Source organism: Herpailurus yagouaroundi, unplaced genomic scaffold (genome assembly GCF_014898765.1).
Source record: "Herpailurus yagouaroundi ecotype Mexico unplaced genomic scaffold, PumYag 428, whole genome shotgun sequence".
Classification (NCBI taxonomy): Eukaryota; Metazoa; Chordata; class Mammalia; order Carnivora; family Felidae; genus Herpailurus; species Herpailurus yagouaroundi.
In genome coordinates this window covers 2,531,761-2,550,951 of record NW_024412645.1, presented here as the reverse complement: position 1 = coordinate 2,550,951, position 19,191 = coordinate 2,531,761, and the positions used below count along the sequence as shown (strand labels likewise).

The 19,191-nt window shown below is 53.9% G+C and overlaps 1 protein-coding gene and 1 non-coding gene across 12 annotated transcripts in view; both read right to left on the bottom strand.

The window, feature by feature from the left end:
• Positions 1 to 19,191, bottom strand: part of AP1B1 (adaptor related protein complex 1 subunit beta 1) — an 86,009-nt gene that overhangs the window by 1,570 nt on the left and 65,248 nt on the right. For 5 of the 11 annotated variants that reach the window (XM_040463862.1, XM_040463869.1, XM_040463870.1 and 2 more), the window contains 11 exons: positions 12,418 to 12,516; positions 11,621 to 11,880; positions 10,767 to 10,968; positions 9,964 to 9,984; positions 9,270 to 9,413; positions 4,307 to 4,452; positions 2,424 to 2,553; positions 2,041 to 2,125; positions 1,257 to 1,343; positions 999 to 1,153; positions 293 to 301 (listed from right to left, as the gene is read on the bottom strand). In XM_040463862.1, the coding sequence (XP_040319796.1) occupies positions 293 to 301; positions 999 to 1,153; positions 1,257 to 1,343; positions 2,041 to 2,125; positions 2,424 to 2,553; positions 4,307 to 4,452; positions 9,270 to 9,413; positions 9,964 to 9,984; positions 10,767 to 10,968; positions 11,621 to 11,880; positions 12,418 to 12,516 (1,338 nt within the window). The remainder of the gene's footprint in view (positions 1 to 292; positions 302 to 998; positions 1,154 to 1,256; positions 1,344 to 2,040; positions 2,126 to 2,423; positions 2,554 to 4,306; positions 4,453 to 9,269; positions 9,414 to 9,963; positions 9,985 to 10,766; positions 10,969 to 11,620; positions 11,881 to 12,417; positions 12,517 to 19,191) is intronic. The other 6 variants (XM_040463864.1, XM_040463871.1, XM_040463865.1 and 3 more) reach the window with 3 other exon arrangements.
• Positions 3,642 to 3,738, bottom strand: LOC121022696 (small nucleolar RNA SNORD125). Its single transcript, XR_005787062.1, has one exon. It is a non-coding gene; the product is annotated as a small nucleolar RNA SNORD125 (small nucleolar RNA).

Below are 19,191 nucleotides of genomic sequence, written 5' to 3'. Positions count from 1 at the left end.
GAAGCCAGCCGTGGTGGGCCCGTGCGGTCCAATCTTCTCTGGAGGACTCTGTGCACACTGCGTGTGTGGGGAAGTAGGGGTACCAGCTCCTCAATCGGGTTCACCTGGTTGGGAAGCTTTGGGGTGCCCTCTGCCTGCAGCCTGCATGCATGTCTGCCCCGCTCTGGGGAGCAGCAGAGTGAGGCAAGGCTAGGAGAGGCAGGGTGCACTGGAGCCAGGCCGGGATGTGAGCTGTGCAAGGTATGGCTGGGGAGAATGAGGGGAAAGAGGAAGAGAAAAGCAATCTGCTAACCTCCAAGTCCTGCACCACGGGCACCGGCAGGGAGGGTGGGCATGCAGCAACCAAACATAGGGAGACGGAAATTACCATGACCGAAGCCAATGCCGCGGCCCCCGCCCAACCACAGTGCCAACACCGCCAGCGGGGCCTGGGAACAACGTCTGGAGGGCCACGCCTGCCAGACACTTTGGTTCCGGGGGAGAAGCAAAGCCTGGAGCTCTCTGGGGCCTGGAACAGCAGCACGGCCTCCACGACGACCATGTACTCCGTGGAAGCCATGTTCTGACTGGGGTCTGACACAAAGGCCAGGAAGGACGAGATGCTGGGAATCAGCATCCTCCCAGGAGGGCCCTCAGGCAAGAAAGAGTAGGAGGAGGGCCAGGGTACAGGCCCAGGAGTGCCATTTCCCAGTCAGGTGGGCCTCGGGCCAACTGTGCCACCTCACAGGGGCCAATGTTATAGAACCTTCTAGTCCAACTCACTGTTTGGTGACACAGTTTGGTGTCTGACTGGATAACCTGATGAGCAGAGTTCAGAGCTAGGGTCAGAGTTCTGATGCTCATTCGTGCCAGGTTCCAAGGGGCCCCAGCCTAGCTGGGCTAGAGCGCACCCCATCAGAACTGACCCCTAGTCTGGGAAGGAGCGAGGGCAGGAAAGGCTGCCCGGAACATGGAGGCAGACACCCTGGGGCTGGCAGGGCAGGAGCGGGGACCCTCACCGTGAAGCTGGGGTTGCCTGGCTGGATACGCAACTCTGCCAGCACCCAGATGCCGTTGGTCAGCTTCAGGGACTGGTAGAGCATGTCCTGGCCCTCCACGTTCCTCTTGGCGACAGTGAAGATGTTGCTGCTCTGTAGCCTGCTGCTCACAGCCTCTGAGAGCGAGAAGGGCCCCCAGTCAGCGGTGTGAGGGCCGGGGGCACGGGTGCAGGGCAGTGTGCAATGGGCAGGAGGGTGGAGGAGGGTGCAAAGTCCTACCCGCGTTGAGGGGGCAGTCTCTGATCTGGAACTGGGCTTCATTTTCATTGGGAATGTCCTTCCACGTGGCCAGGAACATCTGCCGGTCTGGAGGATGGGGGGGCAGGGTAGAAGATGGGACCCCGATAAACCTGTGGCCCTGCTCATTGACATCCAGCAGGAAGTGGGTCTGCCGGGGATGCCAACCTGAAGCTGAAGACAGGGACTGGCTCTGCCACCACGCCTGCTGCTTCCCTGAACAAACCCTCAGCTCTGTGAAGGTGGCTGCCAGTGCGCTTCCAAAAGGCCCTGGGCTTCCCACCTCTGCGCCTTAAATCTCCCCTTCCCAGCATCCACACATGCGCTCCTTCCTGGTCCCGAGCAGCCTGCTTGTTAATCACAGCCTGTGTCACAGGGCTTCTGCGGTGACTGAGAGATGATGTGGGCAAAGTTGTCTGCACAGCTCTGAGCTGGCAGAGAGCCCTCCTGGGGTGGGGATGAGTCTTCTCAGGGGTTTCAGCCAGGGCACAGGAGACAGACATCAAGTGTGGCACGGTGTTGGCTCGCGGCCTCGAGAGCCGTGGGGATGGCCGAGGGGCAGAGCAGGAGAACCCAGGAGTGAAAGCTCCCGCGTGGCCCGCCCCCACCTCGGGACAGAGATGGCTAGGCAACACCCAGCGGGCCTTGAAAGAGGTGTGACCCTCGCCTTAGGCTCTGCAGAGAGGCCAGCGACTCACAGACTTCACTGTGGGGCAAACCCAATCGTTCTATTCCAGGGACTCCAGGGGGCACCATCAGGACTCACCCATCTTCCCATCCTCCACAAAGAGGATATGCAGTGGGTACAAAGTGCTGAAGTAGAAGACGTCAATGTTGTTCTTTACGGCCACCTAGGAACAAGGCCACCTAATTGGTCCCTGATGCCCAATACTACCTCTGAGGCCCCAGGAAAGGCCTGTTCCCTGTGCTTCCCCCCTGAGCAGGTTCCCTCACATCCCTTCCCTGGTAACCACATTCTCTCGGATTAGGCTTCCCCTGCCAGATCTTCAGCTAAGGGCACAACTCCATAGACACACCCTTTTGCCAACAAAGGCCAGACCCCCAGACCCCAGAACTCTCCACCGGGCTCCTTCCCTGCAGTGAGTGGGCAGGTGAGGACGGGGGTGCTTGGCCCTGTCTGGAACACACCTGGAGGTTGTTCAGAGGCTCCATCTTCATGACCGAGCCCACCGTGTTGAGAGGCAGAGAGATTTCCACAGTCTGGTTGGGGCTGAGTGGTGCGTGGATCTGGAGGGGGGCGGCAGGGGCCAGGCCGAAGCTGGGGAAAGAGAAGCCCCCGCGGGAATGGCAGGGGGAACAGGTGCTGACGAGGGATGTATGGGCTCCTCAGGCTCCAGAGCTAGGGCAGTAGCTGGCAAGAGGCCTCTCTAGTCAGCTGGCCTCACCTCAGCTCTAGGCCCAGGACAGAAGGATAAGTTCCTGACCCCACCCTCAATGGCCACGTGGACAGGAGGAAGGAGCCCAGGCCAGCTGCAGGCCTAAAGCCTATTCTACTCCTCTGCTCCTCTGGCCTAGGCACTGGGTAGGCCTGGGTGAACATGGCCTTGCTCTGTCCTGCCCTTGAGGAGCTCCATTTGACACCAGGGGCCTGGACTATAAGCTGCTAGCAATCCCCATCTCCCAAGACAGATGTGACCACCCCAAGCAAGATGCCAGATTTCACGGTCTAGCTTAGAACTGGCCAGGGAGAGATTCAGAAAAGCCCTGCTTCTTGGTAAAGCAACACGTGGGTATATCAAGAGGATCCCCATGAGTGTGATACATGACCATGAACCAACAGCTCACTGTGCCCAACCTGGACATTTGATATTATACCAACTCCTACCCTCATAAAAACAGTGAGAAGTATACATTCTCTCATCCTCCAGGACACGGAGAATCAGGGAGGGGCAGGCCTGTGTTCAGACCCTATGGGGTGAGTAGCTGAGACCCAGAGCTTGAGCTGCCTGACCTGGCCTGTACTTGCCCACGATGGCAATCAGGCCTGCCCGGGACACAGTGGGAGAACCATGGGCTCCTGTGGTGGCCCAGCGCTTCAGGCTTTCTTGGAAGCTCCCCCACTGATCCTGGGCAAGCCACCTATTTTGAGCCCAGGTGTCATTATCTACTGAAAGGGGGATAATGGCACGGACTTCCCTGGGCTCAAAGTAAGATAATATGTACTCCTAAAGCCCTCGGCACAGGGTCTGCTACCCAGGAGGTTGTCAGCATGCTGTATATCTGTTACGAGCAAGCAATGGGACTACCCCTTAGAACCCTGAGTGCTTCTACGGCCTCTGGGGCCATCTGAGGGTGAGTAGCAGAGCTGATGGAGGGTCAGGACCCACTGGCTTGAGGGCTCTCCCTGAGGAAGCAGCCCCTTCAGTCAACTTCTTAGAGGCTCAGTTTGCTCATCACTAGAGCTGCTCAGGAAGAAGAATCATCAGGAGAGGCTGCTTGGGTCCCCTAGAGAGCCCTGGCCTAGTGGGCCTGGTCCGTGAAGACCCTCATGGTGCCAGAGAGGAAACCTTCCCCAGGAACCTCCAGCGCAGGGGACCCAGTGGGGGTGAAGAGCCCGGGGCAGCCACCACTCCAAGGCTCAGTCTGATGGTTTAATCCTGTGCCACAAGGGGCTGGGGCAGCAAGGTCCACCCCCCGTCAGGCTTCTTAGAGCTGGGCCCTGAGATGAGAGCAACTCAGGCCTGGACAGGAGGCTACCGCCTGTTATGTGGGGTGTTTGCCAAAGGCAAGTTCCTAGTTTGGAGCTGGGGGTTTTTGTCAGCAAAACACTCTTTGGGCAGTGGAGGAAGGCTAAAATAAGGGGAGACACTCTCCCCTATGCTTGGCATTGTGGGGTCCACGTAAAGAGGTCACTGGGAAGAAAAAAAAAATCACTGCTTTAGAGGGCTTTGGCCTGAGATGCAGGAATATCCGTCTTCACCAGAAACGAGGCATCAGACCCCTCAGAGCTCTCAGCCGCTGCCTACAGTCACCAGCACGGGCTCTCGACAGACCGGCCTCAGGGAGCTCACCTGTTGCGGTTAAACTGGATGGCAAAGTCGGTCATGACCTGCAGAGCCTTGTTGGTCAGCTGCAGGTCCATGGAGATGGAGCCCACCTGGCGGGTGAAGGTACCTGAGATCTCCAACCCCTTGGCCTTCATGGCCGGGAGCCACACCTGCAGGGAAGACAGCGGGGACGAGGCTCATGTTTGCCACTGCGCTAAAACTTAATAGCCCACTGGAGGGTCCGCCCCCTCTTCTCCTTCCCCCTCTCCCCCGCTCTCTCCGATCAACCACACCTGCCTTTACCACTAGGCGGTGACCATGTGGATCTTGGGACGAGAGGAACAATCCGGCATGGGCCATGGAGGGCACCACCTCAGTGTGGCTGTGTATCAGAGCAGCCTGGGGTAGGGAGGTGTTTGGTGTGCCCAAGGGCTGACCAGTCTCCAGAGGTCCAAGAAGGAACACTCAGTCAGTAGCACTGAGGAAGGTAATGAGACACGTGGGTCCTGCCAGCCTCCTGAAGAGCCAAGTAGAATCAAGAGCCCAAGGGCATCTGGGGCCTCAGCCAGAGCCTGAGGCCTCCCTGGCTGTCACAGTCTGTTCTTCCTAGCAGAAGGCAGGGCTGGCCTTTTTTTTTTTTTTTTTTTTAAGTTTATTTATTTTAAGAGAAAGAGAAAGAGAGAGAGGTGTGCATGTGCACACAAGCAGAGGAGGGGCAGAGAGAGGGAGAGAGAGAGAATCCCAAGCATGCTCCGTGCTGTCAGTGCAGAGCCTAACGCAGGGCTCAATCTCATGAACCGTGAGATCATGACCTGAGCTGAAATCCAGAGTCAGACACTCAACCGACTGAGCCACCCAGGCGCCGCAGGACTGGCCTTTTAATTGTAGAAACTGGCCTGACCAAGGACAGCACCTAAGACGGCCTCTTGCCTGGTAGGCCCTCTGCTGCCTGGCTGCACGGGAGCCTCAGCTCAAGAGCCACTGCCTCTCACCTAGGTTCCTTCCCTACATTCCCACCACCAAGACATTTTAACGGATAAATGTGAGTCTGTGTGTCTGTCGCCCCTGGACCCAGCCAGCTCTTTGAGGGGAAGGGCTCTGCTTTCTGTCTTTACATCCTTGGCCTAGAGCTTGCTGTGGCACCAGCATTCACACAGCGCTTGCAAAGTGAGACAGCTTGAATTAAAACCCCAACCACGCAGGACATCCACAAGCGTCACCCACGGCTGTGAAAATGCCTTTCAGGACGTTTTTGTCTCAGATGCCTCACAGGCCCCCCGAGGTCAAAAGACCCAGGCCCCCTTGAGAGCTTCCCCAAGGTGCCCTGCATGGGCAAATGTCTCACCATCTCTCAAGGTGCCAATTCCAGGAACTTCAGAGATGTCTGGGTCCCCACCCTCAGCCGATCCCAACCCCTACAACACTGTCACACGGCCCAGGTCCTATCACTCCCACCTCCTCCATCTGCCGCCAGGGCCTCTACTTCTCTCTGCAGGCACTCCTGCATCTGAGCCAGCCAGAGTCCACTGGGTAAGGCGGCAGCCCACGTGGCTGACCCAGTCCCTCTCTCCCCGCCCTTCACAGCAGCCAAGTCATCTTTTATTTATTTTTATTCATTCATTCATTCATTCATTCACTCATTCATTCAGAGAGCGTAAGAGCAAGCAGGGCAAAGGGAGACAGAGAGAATCCGAAGCAGGTTCCAAGCTCTGTGTGGAGCCGAACACAGGGCTCCATCCCATGACCCTGGGACCATGATCTGAGTCAAAATCAAGAGTCAGACGCTCAACCAGCTGAGCTACCCAGGTACCCCTAAAGTCATCTTTTAAAATGCGAATCTGGGGGCACCTGGCTGGCTCAGTCAGAGGAGCATGCAACTCGATCTCGGGGTTGTGAGTTTGAGCCCCATGTGTGGTGTAGAGATTACCTAAATAAATAAAACTTTAAAAAAATGCAAATTTGACCATGGTATCCTTAAAAACCCTCCCAGTCCTGCAACGGCTTCCACTCCCCATGGCTTCCATGGCCTGGTGTCCCCTCTGCCAGGCTTGGATTGCACCTGCTCCTCTGCCCTCCCCCACCACATTGTTCCCTATTTGGAAAGTGCTTCTGTAGGCACTCCCACCCCCACCCCACGTGCTAACCTGATCATCCTTTGTTTCCCTGGGACAAATGTGTGAGGGCAGAATTTCAGGGCTTTAGCCTCAGCTGAGATCCAGCAAGCAGAGAGCTCAGAGAATGCCCCCACAGTGGCTTCCCTGGGCCCTGCACCACCCCCCACCAGCAGGCCCCCTTTCGCAGTTCTTGCAGAAGTGCCTGTCACTGGGACTTACTGCTGAGGGTGGGGACCTCGTCTCTCTTGGTCACTGTGGGTTCATGGAGTCTAGCCCACCACAGAACTAATCTTCAGCATTTCCTGAAGGACCCAAGGAAATATCACCACCCACTGGTCCAAATGCTTGAGGAACTCAAGTTCTTGTGCAGAGAAAGCCTTATTCCCTTGACCAGGAATTTTGGCAAATGGATTTACCCCCACGTGCATGGGGCGGGGCGGGGGGGGGGGAATGCACGTGGGACAAACCATTCTAGGTAGTCACAGTGCTGTTAGGAAAATGTAGATGACATACCTACTACTTCTGAAGGCAGAACACACCCACACCCCAGAAACTCCTGTGTCTCAGATAAAGGGGAAAGTCCTGCCTGTGCTGCAAGGACTCCTCTTGCAGGCAGCCTGCGCTGAATTCCTCTGACCGGGTGATCCTCTAACTTCCTACTTCTAGCACTCACTGTTGGCACACCCAAGAAAAAGCAATGACAGCATCCAGTAAAATGAACTCACAAGCAGAAGGCCAGCTCCAGACTTAATATTCCTGGCGGGTCTGCAGTCCTGGCAAGGCCTGGCACCCACAGGATTGCAGGAGTCATCGTTGCTCTGGGTTTTTAACATGTATGCATAGGCCTCATGCAGTGAGGTAACCAATCTGGGGAGCAATTAGTGATTCTGCCAACCTATGACACTGAGGCAGGCACACAGGATGTTCGCAAACACTTCGGGGCATGATCACGCAGGGATAAGGAACAGAGGCTTTGGTGCCACCACCCTGCATCAGTTTCAGACTCTCACTTACCGGCTGTGTGACCTTAGGCAAAACACCCAGATTTCTCAACCTCAGAACAGGAATCACAGCACCATAAGGCTTCTGGCAAGATTTAGGGGTGTGGGGGCTGTGCCATGCTCACGCAGTCCATGGCACAGAAGTGTGCAGCTGTTGGCACTTTCTGTCTAGACTTCCTGTCTGCCGTGGGCTCCGTGGGCCCACATCCTGCTATCACCACCTCAGGTACAGCCAGCACACCTGGTGAGGCCAGGGCAGGTGCTGGCTCATGTCCCCCCCAGTCACAGCAGAGATATCCCCTTGCCCCTGGAGCTCAGCGGCGTCTTGCTCTGGGAAGGGAACCTTGGAAGAGAGAGAGGGGCTCCGGCTGGGAACGAAGTGGCAGACACAGTGTCCAACCGGAGTCTGGCCATGTCGGTCCCCTCTGGCAGCTTCCTTGATGCTGGGGGCCTGGCCCGCACTGCGCTCTCCTCAGTGCCAGGCCCACATGATCTTGTCTCCCAAACTCAGCTCTTCTTCCTTCCCCTCGCCCCCATCTCTGCAGATGGCACCTCCCCCACCCCACCACTTGAGCCAGCATCCTCTCCTCCCCACCAACCCCCACATTCTGCCAGTCCCACCGCCCGAGCTCTCCAGTGCAGCCTTTTGCCTCCACCCTCAAAGGTGCCCACCTTGTCCGGGCCACCATCAGCATACAACTCCTACCAGTCTCCTCACTGGGCACCTGCTTCTGTTCTAACCCTTCCAACCTGCCTCCCGCCCCACACACAGTGGAGCCAAAGCAATCTCTCTCAAGTGCAAATCTGTTTCATCTCTGCTTAGAACCTTCTAAGAGCTCCACCGCTAGGACTGAGAGAAACCCTCACAGCCTGGTGCTGCTGACCTTGCCGGTTTCTTCCCTCCCGAATCTCTAGTGTAGCCAGGAGTCTTGGGGGAGCACCGCCCTTAGGTAGCATGGGGCATCTTCAGGTGGCACAATGGCAGGGAGGCACCACGTTTAGTGGGCTGGGGTCAGGGATGCTAGACATGCTGCTGGGAGGACAACAGTCCCCTCGACGAGCAATTGTCCTCCATCCCTCGAGTATGTTTTGCACAGTTTCAACATACCCTCAGATTGCTGGAATCCTAACTGTGGTGAAAATCAAAGAAAGCCTGTTCCTCGTGTTGTTTTACTGAACCTTTAGTGGGAGTCAGTCACCACTTCAGAAACTGAGGGCACCACTGGCCACAAGGCTTACAACACCCGAACTACAAACACCTGACAACTTCATCAGATCTTCCGGGGCGGGTGGGCCCAAACCTTTATGACACTGAAATATATAATTTGATACTCCTCCCTGGATGTCTCCTTTATGAAGTGACAGCATCTTACTAAGTCTGAAATGATACACATAAGTAGGTTGCACAGTCCACGCATCTCCTTTAAACACAGGAAATAAAGGATACACCGGGCACTGTCTATCGTTGATAAGGGGTGTTGGGTGGGGCAGCACTGAGAACTGCTGCTCCGACGAGCCAGGACTTCTGCCAGCTCTCTCTCCCTCACCTCCAGGCCCCTCCACAGGCCGTTACCTCCCCTCAGAGCTGTCTCTCCACTTGTGTGTCCGGCCAATTCAGACTTGATCTACAGGCCAGAGCTCCAGTGACCCCACTCTGGGAGGTCTTCCCAGGCCCCCAGGCCCCACCTAGCATCTCTTCCCTCTGCTCCCACAGCCCCTAGCTGCCCTCAGCATCGTGTTGGCAAACTGTTGCTCCTTGGGCCCATCCTTGTTGGCCTGAGCCGATTCCATGAACGGGCCATCTAAGGAACCCACACATCAGCCAGTGTCTTAATTTTCTGCTCCTGCCATGGAAGGAGGCACAGTATTTACCGCTTTGGGGGCCACGTACGATCCTGACAGCGTGCCCACACCACTGGTCAGGTCAAAGAGGTCACTCAGGCCACTGCCCATGGATGCTCCTAGGTTGGCTGGGACTGTTGCTGCTGGGGGTGCCACAAAGTTGGGGCCCCCAATCTGGAAAGAAAGGGAAAGGGGTCAGAGGTGGGCATCAGAGGTGGGGGACATTAGGGGCCCAGGCATGAGTGGAGCCACCTGGCACTTTAGAAAATGGGACGGGGCGGAGGGGGCTGTAGGGCTGTTGTCACAGCAATTCTTTCAGAGACAAGACAGGGTGAGGTGGGTGGAGAAGAGAGGCTGTGCCCTCCCATGACCTGCAAGCCTCCAACCTTAGGGGTGACCTCTGGGAAAGGGCTGGGACGCTTGTAAACTAACACGCAGCCCACAGATAAAAGGAGCGCTGAGACCACTGCTGTGAGGCTGTGCTCAGCAGACAGGAGCACACTCTCTAGGACGTCACAGAGGGCCCGTGGGAACTGAGAGCGTGGGTGATCCTTGGGATGACAAGGCAAGTTTGTCTTAGGGTAGTGAGGATGGGACACTGGATACAAGGCCGTGGCTCAGCAGGAGGAGGGACGGCTTTGACATCAACCACCCCTTGGGACGCTGGGCCAGCACTCAGGAAGAGCAGGGACAAAGGCTTGGGGGCACAAGGGTTGAACCGTACCCCTTCAGGCTCATCCCCCATCTCCAAGCGGAAGCAGGCAGGGTGAAGAGAACAGGCAGCCACATGCAGAGAGAAAAGCCAGCAGAGAAGACAGAGACAGACAAGAGAGAGAGGGAAAGAGGGAAAAGATTAGTCACTGCTGCTTCACTGAGATGAGTCTGTGGCAAGACAGTAAGACATCTGTGCCAGGCATAAGAGGGGGGCCCAGACCATCTCTGTGAAGGGCACTACTGCCTGGGCTTCACCCCCCACTCAGTTCCTGTGCCATGACCTTTCCTCCCCTTTCCCGTGCGATGCCTTGGGGACCTGAGCCACACATGGCCAAATGACAGGGATTCTGCCACCCCTTCTACCTGGCTCTACCAGCTGCCCGGAGAAGTCCCAGGGAGATACCTAGTCCAGTCTTACCACCCCCTTTCTACAGGGGAGGAAGGTTGTCTCTGATTGCTCCTGGGCCTCCCAGGCCTGCTGGGCTGCTACCCTGAAGTAGAGCAGGGTGTGGGGCTAAATGGACACTGGTCTGGCTCCTCTCCAGCTTTACCGGCCCCAGGTCTCTTGGGGCTCAGTAGCTCAGCAAGGGGCTAAGGCCCGTGTAAGCCCCATACTGTGCACTCTTGGAGGGAAGATCAGCTGAACTCTTTAAGCCTTGGTTTTCCTCCCCTGTAAGTAGGGAGCTACACCATTGCCTCTGCAGACAGGGGTGCCTGAGGCCCCTGGTTCGTGAATAGCACAGACAGGGCCTTCAACGACTGCTCATCTGAAGATCATTATCAGTGTCATCCAGAAGGGGCCCCAGGACATACCAGGCTGTCAAGGCCTCCACCAAGAAGATCCACAGCTCCCATCTGCACCGAGGAGGTGGCCAGGGGTGGACCGCTCACTGGGGGGCCAAGGTCCAGGTTGAGGAGGTCGCCCAGCAGGTCTCCCTGGGTGGGGATGACATCCGGCTGCTCACCAGAGGGTGCTCCGGCAGGGGCCGTCTCGGGGCTCTCTGTGCTCTCGCTCCTGTGAGGACACAGGAGAGAGAGGTTCAGTGGGGTGGGCGTTGGGCTGTCTCAGGGAAGTCAGAGTCCCAGGCTCCGGGATCCTCCCCTAGGACGGGCACCCGTCTCCTCACAGTCCCAGAAGCACTGTCTACGTGCCCCCTCCTCTTCCCCCTTCCCACGCCCGATCCAGCTTTTTGGCTCTCCAAGAGATCCAGCTTCCTGGGGGTGAGCGAAGGGAGGGGCCCTCTGTACTTCCACCACTCAGCACACTTTAAAGACTGGATGCTGGCCCTGGAAGCCTGGGCACCCAGGCCAAACCAACCACCAGGGGGTGGCAGAGGAGGGTGAGAAGAACAGGGCTCTGGAATTAGAATTGGGTCTGAGCCTAGCTGTGCTGGCTGTGGGATGCTGCACAGGCCCTCAAGCTCTCCGTGCCTATTGTCCTCGTCTGTTAAATGGGGTAACGTCTTAGAGCTACTATAACGGTCAAATGAGGTAACTTAGTCCACACCTGGCATGCACTTTTTTTCATTAAAAAGTCACTAGGATTAGAATTTTCCTCAGACTCAGGTCTTGCCAGGGAGTTACTACATCAAGCCCGAGTGCTTGTGCTAATGGCTCAGAAAACCAGGTAAGGAGGCTCAGCCTGGAGCCTGGCCCACGTCACTCACGAGGCGGTGCGAGGTGGCAGGCTCTTGTGCACAACGCCCCGGCCCCCCTCCACAAAGGCGCTGGGAGGCTTGTGGTAGACGGAGGCCAGTGTGCCAATGTAGCAGATGAGCTCATCCAGCAGTGTGGGCTCAATGAGGTCCGTCTCTTCGGAGATGAGTGGCTTCTCAGCCAAAACCACTTCCTTGGCAGCCACCGGGTCCGTGGAAAGCAGACGCCAGTAGATGTAGCCACGGTCCCGCAAGTCCGGGTTATCAGAGTCCTGGGATGGGGGTGAGGGGGGTGATGAGAAACCTACTAAACTCAGAGCAGAGCTACCAGCTGAGGGAAAGGGGGGAAACCCTCCCCAAAGCCCATGATCCAGACATGGTCACAGTGCTGGCTGCCGACAGTGATCCTGAGCAGTCCCATGAACCTGTCCCTAAACATGGACTGGCCCCTTTGGTGTCCTACTCTAGCCCAGGATTAAATACGCCATTCCCACTCCTGTCCCCACTCTCCACCCTCCCCTTCAAAATCTTCCCTCCCCGTCCTCCTACAAACCATCTGGCTCTCCTGGACCTCCCTCTCCTCTTTAGTTTACAGTCTGGCTCAACTTTACTACCTGACCCCACTCCATCTTGATTTCTTTATGACTGAGCTCCCTGCATAGGGATCCTGGATTACTCTGGGGCCAAACCCCCCAGTGGTACCAGTCTTAGGAGCAGGACCTTGGCTCGAAGGTCTGGCTCCTGGGACCGGAGCACCCCCTGCAGAGTGAGACCTGCACTGGGCGCAGCAGGGAGGCTGAGGCACGGACCTGAGTGGCCAAGCTGAGGACCTGCTGCACCAGCTCCTGGGTCTCTGTTGGCTTCTTCAGAAAGAGTTTCACAATGGCTGTCAGTAGCTGCAGCTGAACCTGCAGGAAGACAGAGAGGTAACAAGGAGGAAGTAGCAAGGGCTTCATGTCGGGGACAGAAGGAAACCAAATCAGGCCCTCAAAGAGAGAAAAGGGTATTTTTCAAAGGTCCTGAAAGCCAAGAGCAGCTACTCCAAGTTTGGAGGTGGCCACAGAAAACGGACTAAGGCCAGGGGGCTGCTGATAGCACCAAGTAGCCTAAACCTTGGCGTTACCACCCAGGCAGGAGAGGGCCACTACTATTTGGACATTCCACCCCAGGGTCCCAGCAGCCTGTCAGGGCTCTCCGCCTCCAGTGCCTTAAAAGAGCTCGCAGCTTAAAAGGGCACCGTGTGTAGCTGGTGTACTTCTTAAAGGGGCCACCTGTCAATAAGCAGAGACGGTGCCAGGGAGGACCTGGGGACAGGGCCAGCAGGGCCCACAGAGCCAGCCCGTCACTGAGGAGCTGGGCTTCCACCAGAAGGTGGGAACCACTCTTGCCCAGCCCTCTCTTGGCACCCCTTTCTTACCGAGCTGCTGCCTTCACCTGATCATGCCCCCCGCTGCCCTTACCCTGGCCACTATCTTCTTACCCCTCGGAGCTCATGCTGACCCCAGCACCCCCAGGCTTCTGCAGCTGCCTGCACCCCCTCATGGGCATTGCCCCACAGTATTAGAAATGCTGTCCAGCCACCAGGCTGTCTGTGCTGTGGAGACAGCCCTTTGAGGGCAGAGATCATGTCTGTCACATGGTATTCCTGGTCACTATTCTATCTAGTGCCCAGTGCACAGGAAGCATTTGAGAAAAACCTGCTAACTCAAAAAACATCTCTGAAAGAACAATTCTCTGCACAGAGTCCTTCCTTAGCCACATTTCCTTTTTGCCAGTCACGAGACAAGAGGACAGCCTGAGGTTCCCAAGCCAGGGCGGTGCCAGGGGCAGACCTGTGGCAGGAGGGCGGCAACAGGGCTGACAGCACCTCCCGGGTCAGGCCGGCAGGAGGGCACTCATAGAAATCCTGGTACACAGGGCAGGCTGACAGCAGGAGGCAGGATAGAGGGGATATAGTCCATTTCTGGAATCAAGCAATCCAGAGTTCTTGCGATTTGGTTACACATGGGCCAACAGCAGAGGGGCAGTGGGCTGGCTGTTGCCCAGGTAGGAGGCAGCCCAAGGAACTGGCTTCCAGGACTTGGCTACAGTCCCTGGCCAGGTAGTCCAGGGGAAACCATTTATCCTCAGTTGGTGGGGAGAGGGGTGTTTTGCTTCAAGGGGTTCTATGAGCTCTGAAAATGGCAATTTATGACAGTGGACTTTGAAGTTAGAGTTACATCACACCTCATTTGAACGTGACTCTGGACAAGTCATGTAACTTCTGAGTCTGCTTCCTTATTAATAATGTGGATTTAAATACCTCACAGGGTTAATGGAAGAGTCAATGAGACAAGAAATGTAAAGAACCAGGGTGCCTGGGCGGCTCAGTCGCTTAAGCATCCGACTCTTGATTTCAGCTCAGGTCATGATCCCACAGTACATGAGACTGGCCCTCGTATCGGGCTCAGTGCTGACAGTGCAGAGCCTGTTTGGGATTCTCTCTCTCCCCCTCTCTCTGCCTCTCCTCCCCAGCTCATACTGTCTCTCTCTCTCTCTCAAAATAAACAAATAAACATGAAAGAAAGAAAGAAAGAAAGAAAGAAAGAAAGAAAGAAAGAGAAAAAGGAAGGAAGGAAGGAAGGAAGGAAGGAAGGAAGGAAGGAAGGAAGGTAGGTAAAGAACCTATCATGGATTCTCTCAATATACAATAGCTCTCACTGTGGTCATCAGTATCACTACAGCCAGCACGCAGGGATTTTTTTCTTTTAATTTTTAATGTTTATTTATTTTTGGGACAGAGAGAGAGAGAGAGAGAGAGAGAGAGAGAGAGAGAGAGAGAGAAAGACAGACAGAGTATAAGTGGGAGAGGGGCAGAGAGAGGGAGACACAGAATCTGAAGCGGGGTCCAGGCTCCGAGCTGTCAGCACAGAGCCCGATGGGGATTCAAACTCATGAACCATGAGATCATGACCCGAGCCGAAGGTGGATGCTTAACCGACTGAGCCACCCAGATGCCCCAGCACACAGGGATTCTTTACCAAGTTCTCAACCCAGGTCAGCTGGCTGCCTGGAATCATTCATCACCCAATCACTCATTGGGTTGGCTATGCTGCCTGGGAACTCTGACCACTAGCCCAACTCCTCCCACCCCTCACCAACGCACAACACCCTCGTGTTAGCATGCATGTTCACGGCAACCCTCCTGCAATGATGCCCCCGCCCCTGCCATCCAGACAGGGGTGAGGCACAGGCTGGACTGACATACCACCTCAGCCAAGTCTTTCTGAGCTCCAGGTCCATGGGTGGAGAGGCCTAGGAGCCCAGGAGAAGGGAGCTCAAAGAGATAATCTAAAGTAAGTTTCCAAGCTGCAAAGCACTGAACAAGTATTCTTACAAAAGCTTTGAATGGTGCTGTGAACCCAGAAGGCAAAGGGAGCTGGCCACTTAATTAAAACCACCATCACCATCACCCAGCTACTGTTTGCCGAGCACCGGAGAGGCCAGTTTACACATGTCATCCAATAAGCTTTGCAGCAACCCAGTGCTGGAGCCAAAGAAACAGGCTTGGCAAGTTTAACTTGCTCCAGGTCACCCAACGGGGGAGGAGCCTGGATTTCCTCAAGCCAGGCTCCTGCTCAGCTTTCCCTTGTCCGACTTCTCTCATCCTGGGCTCTTCAGCAGGCTTTGCCAAGGGGGAAGCGGCTACAAAAGATTTACTCTACTATATGGGCAGAAACACCCCCCAGAGGGCATTCTCTGCAGTAATCCCAGGCAGGACTCAGGGGCACAAGCAATCCCAAACGACGCTCTGCTTCTCTTAGAGACAAGCGAATGAGGGGGTGGGTGTGAAAGTGAAAGCAAGCCCGGGGCAGGCTGGCAGCCGACTTGGCAGGTGGCAGTGGGAGTGGGTGATGGTAGGAGTTAGTACTATTATTTCATGATGGACATCTGTTGTTTTTGCCCACCCAGCATCTAGTCTGTCTTCTGGCACCAAAAATGCTTGCTTTCCTTCAAAAATCACTCTCTTCTCTTGCCCTGTCCTATCCACAGAGACTAGGACAAGTGTCTGACAGACATAGTCACTTGGATTCATGGCGACTGGCTTAGGAGAATGCAAACGGGCCTGGGCTGTTGCTGGAACTACCGAGGGGAAGGGAGTTAGGGGAGTTGCTAAGCTGTAAGGACACAGCCTGGAACAACTGACCTCACGCAGGCTCTACCTGTGGGAGCCTTCCTAAGGGAGAAGCCACCCCAAGGAGACAGAGACAGTCCTGATGCCACCATCTGGGCACCCTCACCCAAGCATGCTGGAAGAGAGCACACTCCCAGAACTTATCAGCTACAGGAACCAGTAGGTGCCCTCTTTGTTGCCTGGACCAATTTTCAACCAATTCTGACCAACACCAATATTACCATTCGTGAGTGCTTATCATGGGCTGGGCACATGTTAGGGACATTACACAAAGCATCCCATTTAACTTTCAGAGCAACAGGATGAGGAAAAGTCTTACAACCCTCATCTTACAAATGAGGAAACTGAGGCTCAGAGAAGCAGAAAATTAGTGGAAAGCCACCAAGCCAGGAAAGGGCAGAAGAGGGGTTTGGACTCTGGGGTCTCCTATCCCAAGGCTCATGCTCTGACCCAACAGGTTACACTCCCTAGCTGGAGAGCAAACATTTCTGTGCTTACAAACACGTTTTAGAAGCCCCCTTGCGTGAGCAGACAGTGCCTGGTTCACAGAAAATGGAATACAATATGAAAAGATGCTCAACCTCACTCAGAACAGAAATGCAAACAAAACCAACCAAGGTACACTTTGTTGTTTATCAGATTGGCAAAAATTGTTTGAGGATGTACTAGGTTGGCAAGGAGGTAAGGTGAATGCCACCTCTGAGATCGGAATGTAAACCCTCTACACTGAGGGAAATGTGGAACAACTACTCCCATCATCAACGCACGGGCCCATTTACTAGAAAGAATTTATCTAAGGGGGTGCCTGGGTGGCTCAGTCAGTTAAGCATCCAATCTCACAGCTCGTGGGTTCGATGCCCGCGTTGGACCCTGTGCTGACAGCTCAGAGCCTGGATCATGCTTCGGATTCTATGTCTCCCTCTCTCTCTGCCCTTCTGCTGCTCACACACACTCTCTCTCTCAAAAATAAGCAAACATTAAAAAAAAGAAAAAAAAAAGAATTTATCTAAGGATTATCCCCCAGCTAGACTTGCAGATGTGCCCTACCCAGGTTATTCACAGCAGTATTGATTATAAGAGTAGAAGACTGACACCTTCGTATCTATCAGGGGAGGCTGGTTAAATAAACATGGCACTATGCAGCTGCAGAGTCCCATAAATTAGTAACAGCAGGGCCTTCAGATGTATTTTTAAGGGAAAAAGTCAAGGTGTTATACAATTTGACAGGGTATAGTGTGCTATCAGTAGCATTTATTTATTTACTTTGATTATTTTTAATGTTTTATTTTTTTGAGAGACAGAGCATGAGTGGGGGAGGGGCAGAGAGAGAGGGAGACACAGAATCCAAAGCAGGCTCCAGGCCCTGAGCTGTCAGCATAGAGCCTGACCTAGGGCTCAAACTCACAGTGAGATCATGACCTGAGCTGAAGTCGGATGCTTAACCAACTGAGCCACATAGGTGTCCCTTATTTATTTATTTTTAAAGATTATATATTTATTTTGAGAAAGAGAGAGAGAGGGAAAGAGCACGTGGGAGGAGCAGAGAGAGAAAGAGAAAGAATCCCAAGCAGGGCCCGGTGTGGGGCTCGAACCCACAAACTGTGAGATCATGACCTGAGCCAAAACCAAGTCAGATACTTAACTGACTGAGCCACCCAGGCGTCCCCAGTAGTGTTTATTTTTAAGTAATTTCTACACCCAACATTGGGCTCGAACTCACAACTCCAAGATCAAGAGTCGCATGTTCTACCAATAGAGCTGGTCAGGCACCCCATGATAGTGTCTAAAAATAAATGAGAGGCAATATATACATGGTTGAGCCTTAGTATTTATACACAGAGTCCATATTTCGAATTTGCCTATTTTCTAAAATGTACTTGTAACCCCAAAATCAATGTCTGGGGGCTTTCGCGATCTTGCACAGCAAAGTGCAGGGCAGTGAAAAGTTCAAGTTGCCTGAGGTGTTACATACTCGCAGCTGAGGTCCAAGAAGGTGATGCTCTGCCTTGTTGTTTCAGCTCTCCTACCATAAATAAGTGGCCTTTTCACAATCTATTTAGTACCATATCTTTCACATTTTGTTTTTTTGTTGGTACTTTCACTGTTTCAAAATGGTCTCCAAGGGGCGCCTGGGTGGCTCAGTCAGTTGAGCATCTGACTTTGGCTCAGGTCACAATCTCGTGGTCCGTGAGTTCGAGCCCTGCATTGGGCTCTGGGCTGATGGCTCAGAGCCTGGAGCCTGCTTCTGATTCTGTGTCTCCCTCTCTCTCTGCCCCTCCCCTGTTCATGCTCTGTCTCTCTCTGTCTCAAAAATAAATAAATGTTAAAAAAAAAAATTAAAAAAAAAAACAAAACAAAAACCCAAAATGGTTCCCAAGTGTAATGCTGAAGTGCTGCTGTCTAGTGTTCCCAAGTGCAAGGAGGCTGTGATGTGCCTTATGGAGAAAATATATATGTTACTTAAGCTTCATGCAGGTGTGAGTTATAGTACTGGTGGTCATAAGTTCAATGTGAATGAATCAATAATACATATTAAAATGTCCCTAAACAGAAACACAAAAAACAAGATTACCGTATTGACTGACGAAACTATTTTAATTAGAGGCTTGTAGGAACTCAGCTCTATACTTCTCTTAGAAACAATGGGTTCAGCACTCGTTAATTCAGTGTTTGCAGTGACTTTATAGAATGTAAGTACCATGAACAGTAAGAACCAACTACATCTGTATATGTTTACTTGTATGTAGAGGTGTGTATTCCTATACTATCTCTGGAAGTATCCTCAAGAAACCAATAAATGACACCAATGACTTCTGTGAGGAGAACTGGGTCGTTGGGGTGCCTGGGTGGCTCAGTTAAGTGTCTGACTTTGGCTCAGGTGGTGATCTCGGTCTGTGGGTTCCAGCCCCACATCAGGCTGTGTGCCAACAGCTCAGAGCCTGGAGCCTGCTTTGGATTCTGTGTCTCTGTCTCTCTCTGCCTCTCCCCAGCTTGTGCTCTCTCACTCTCTCCATAATAAATAAATAAACTTTAAAAAAAAATGATTAAAAAAAAGAACTGGGTTGTCAGGAAAGTGGTAGGAAGACTTAATCACTATATATGTTCTTATTTTCTCAATTTTGAATCAAGTCAAAGTATTACCTATCCAAAGATAAATACGAAATTAAACCCAGAAACTTCTGCCTGCATTCAGTGCACACCATCACAGACCGTCCTCACAATATCCCCTTAGGTAGTGCAGTGTGAGAGGAAAAGGGGCCACACCTGTCAGCGCTACATCACTTACCTGACCACCCTGTCAATGCTGTATTATGAAGGGCAGGGCCCTGAGGCCTCCTGGCTGAGGGGACGGTTTCGGGGCAGGATGGACTGTAGTGGTGCCAAGCCACCAGTCATGACCCACATCCTG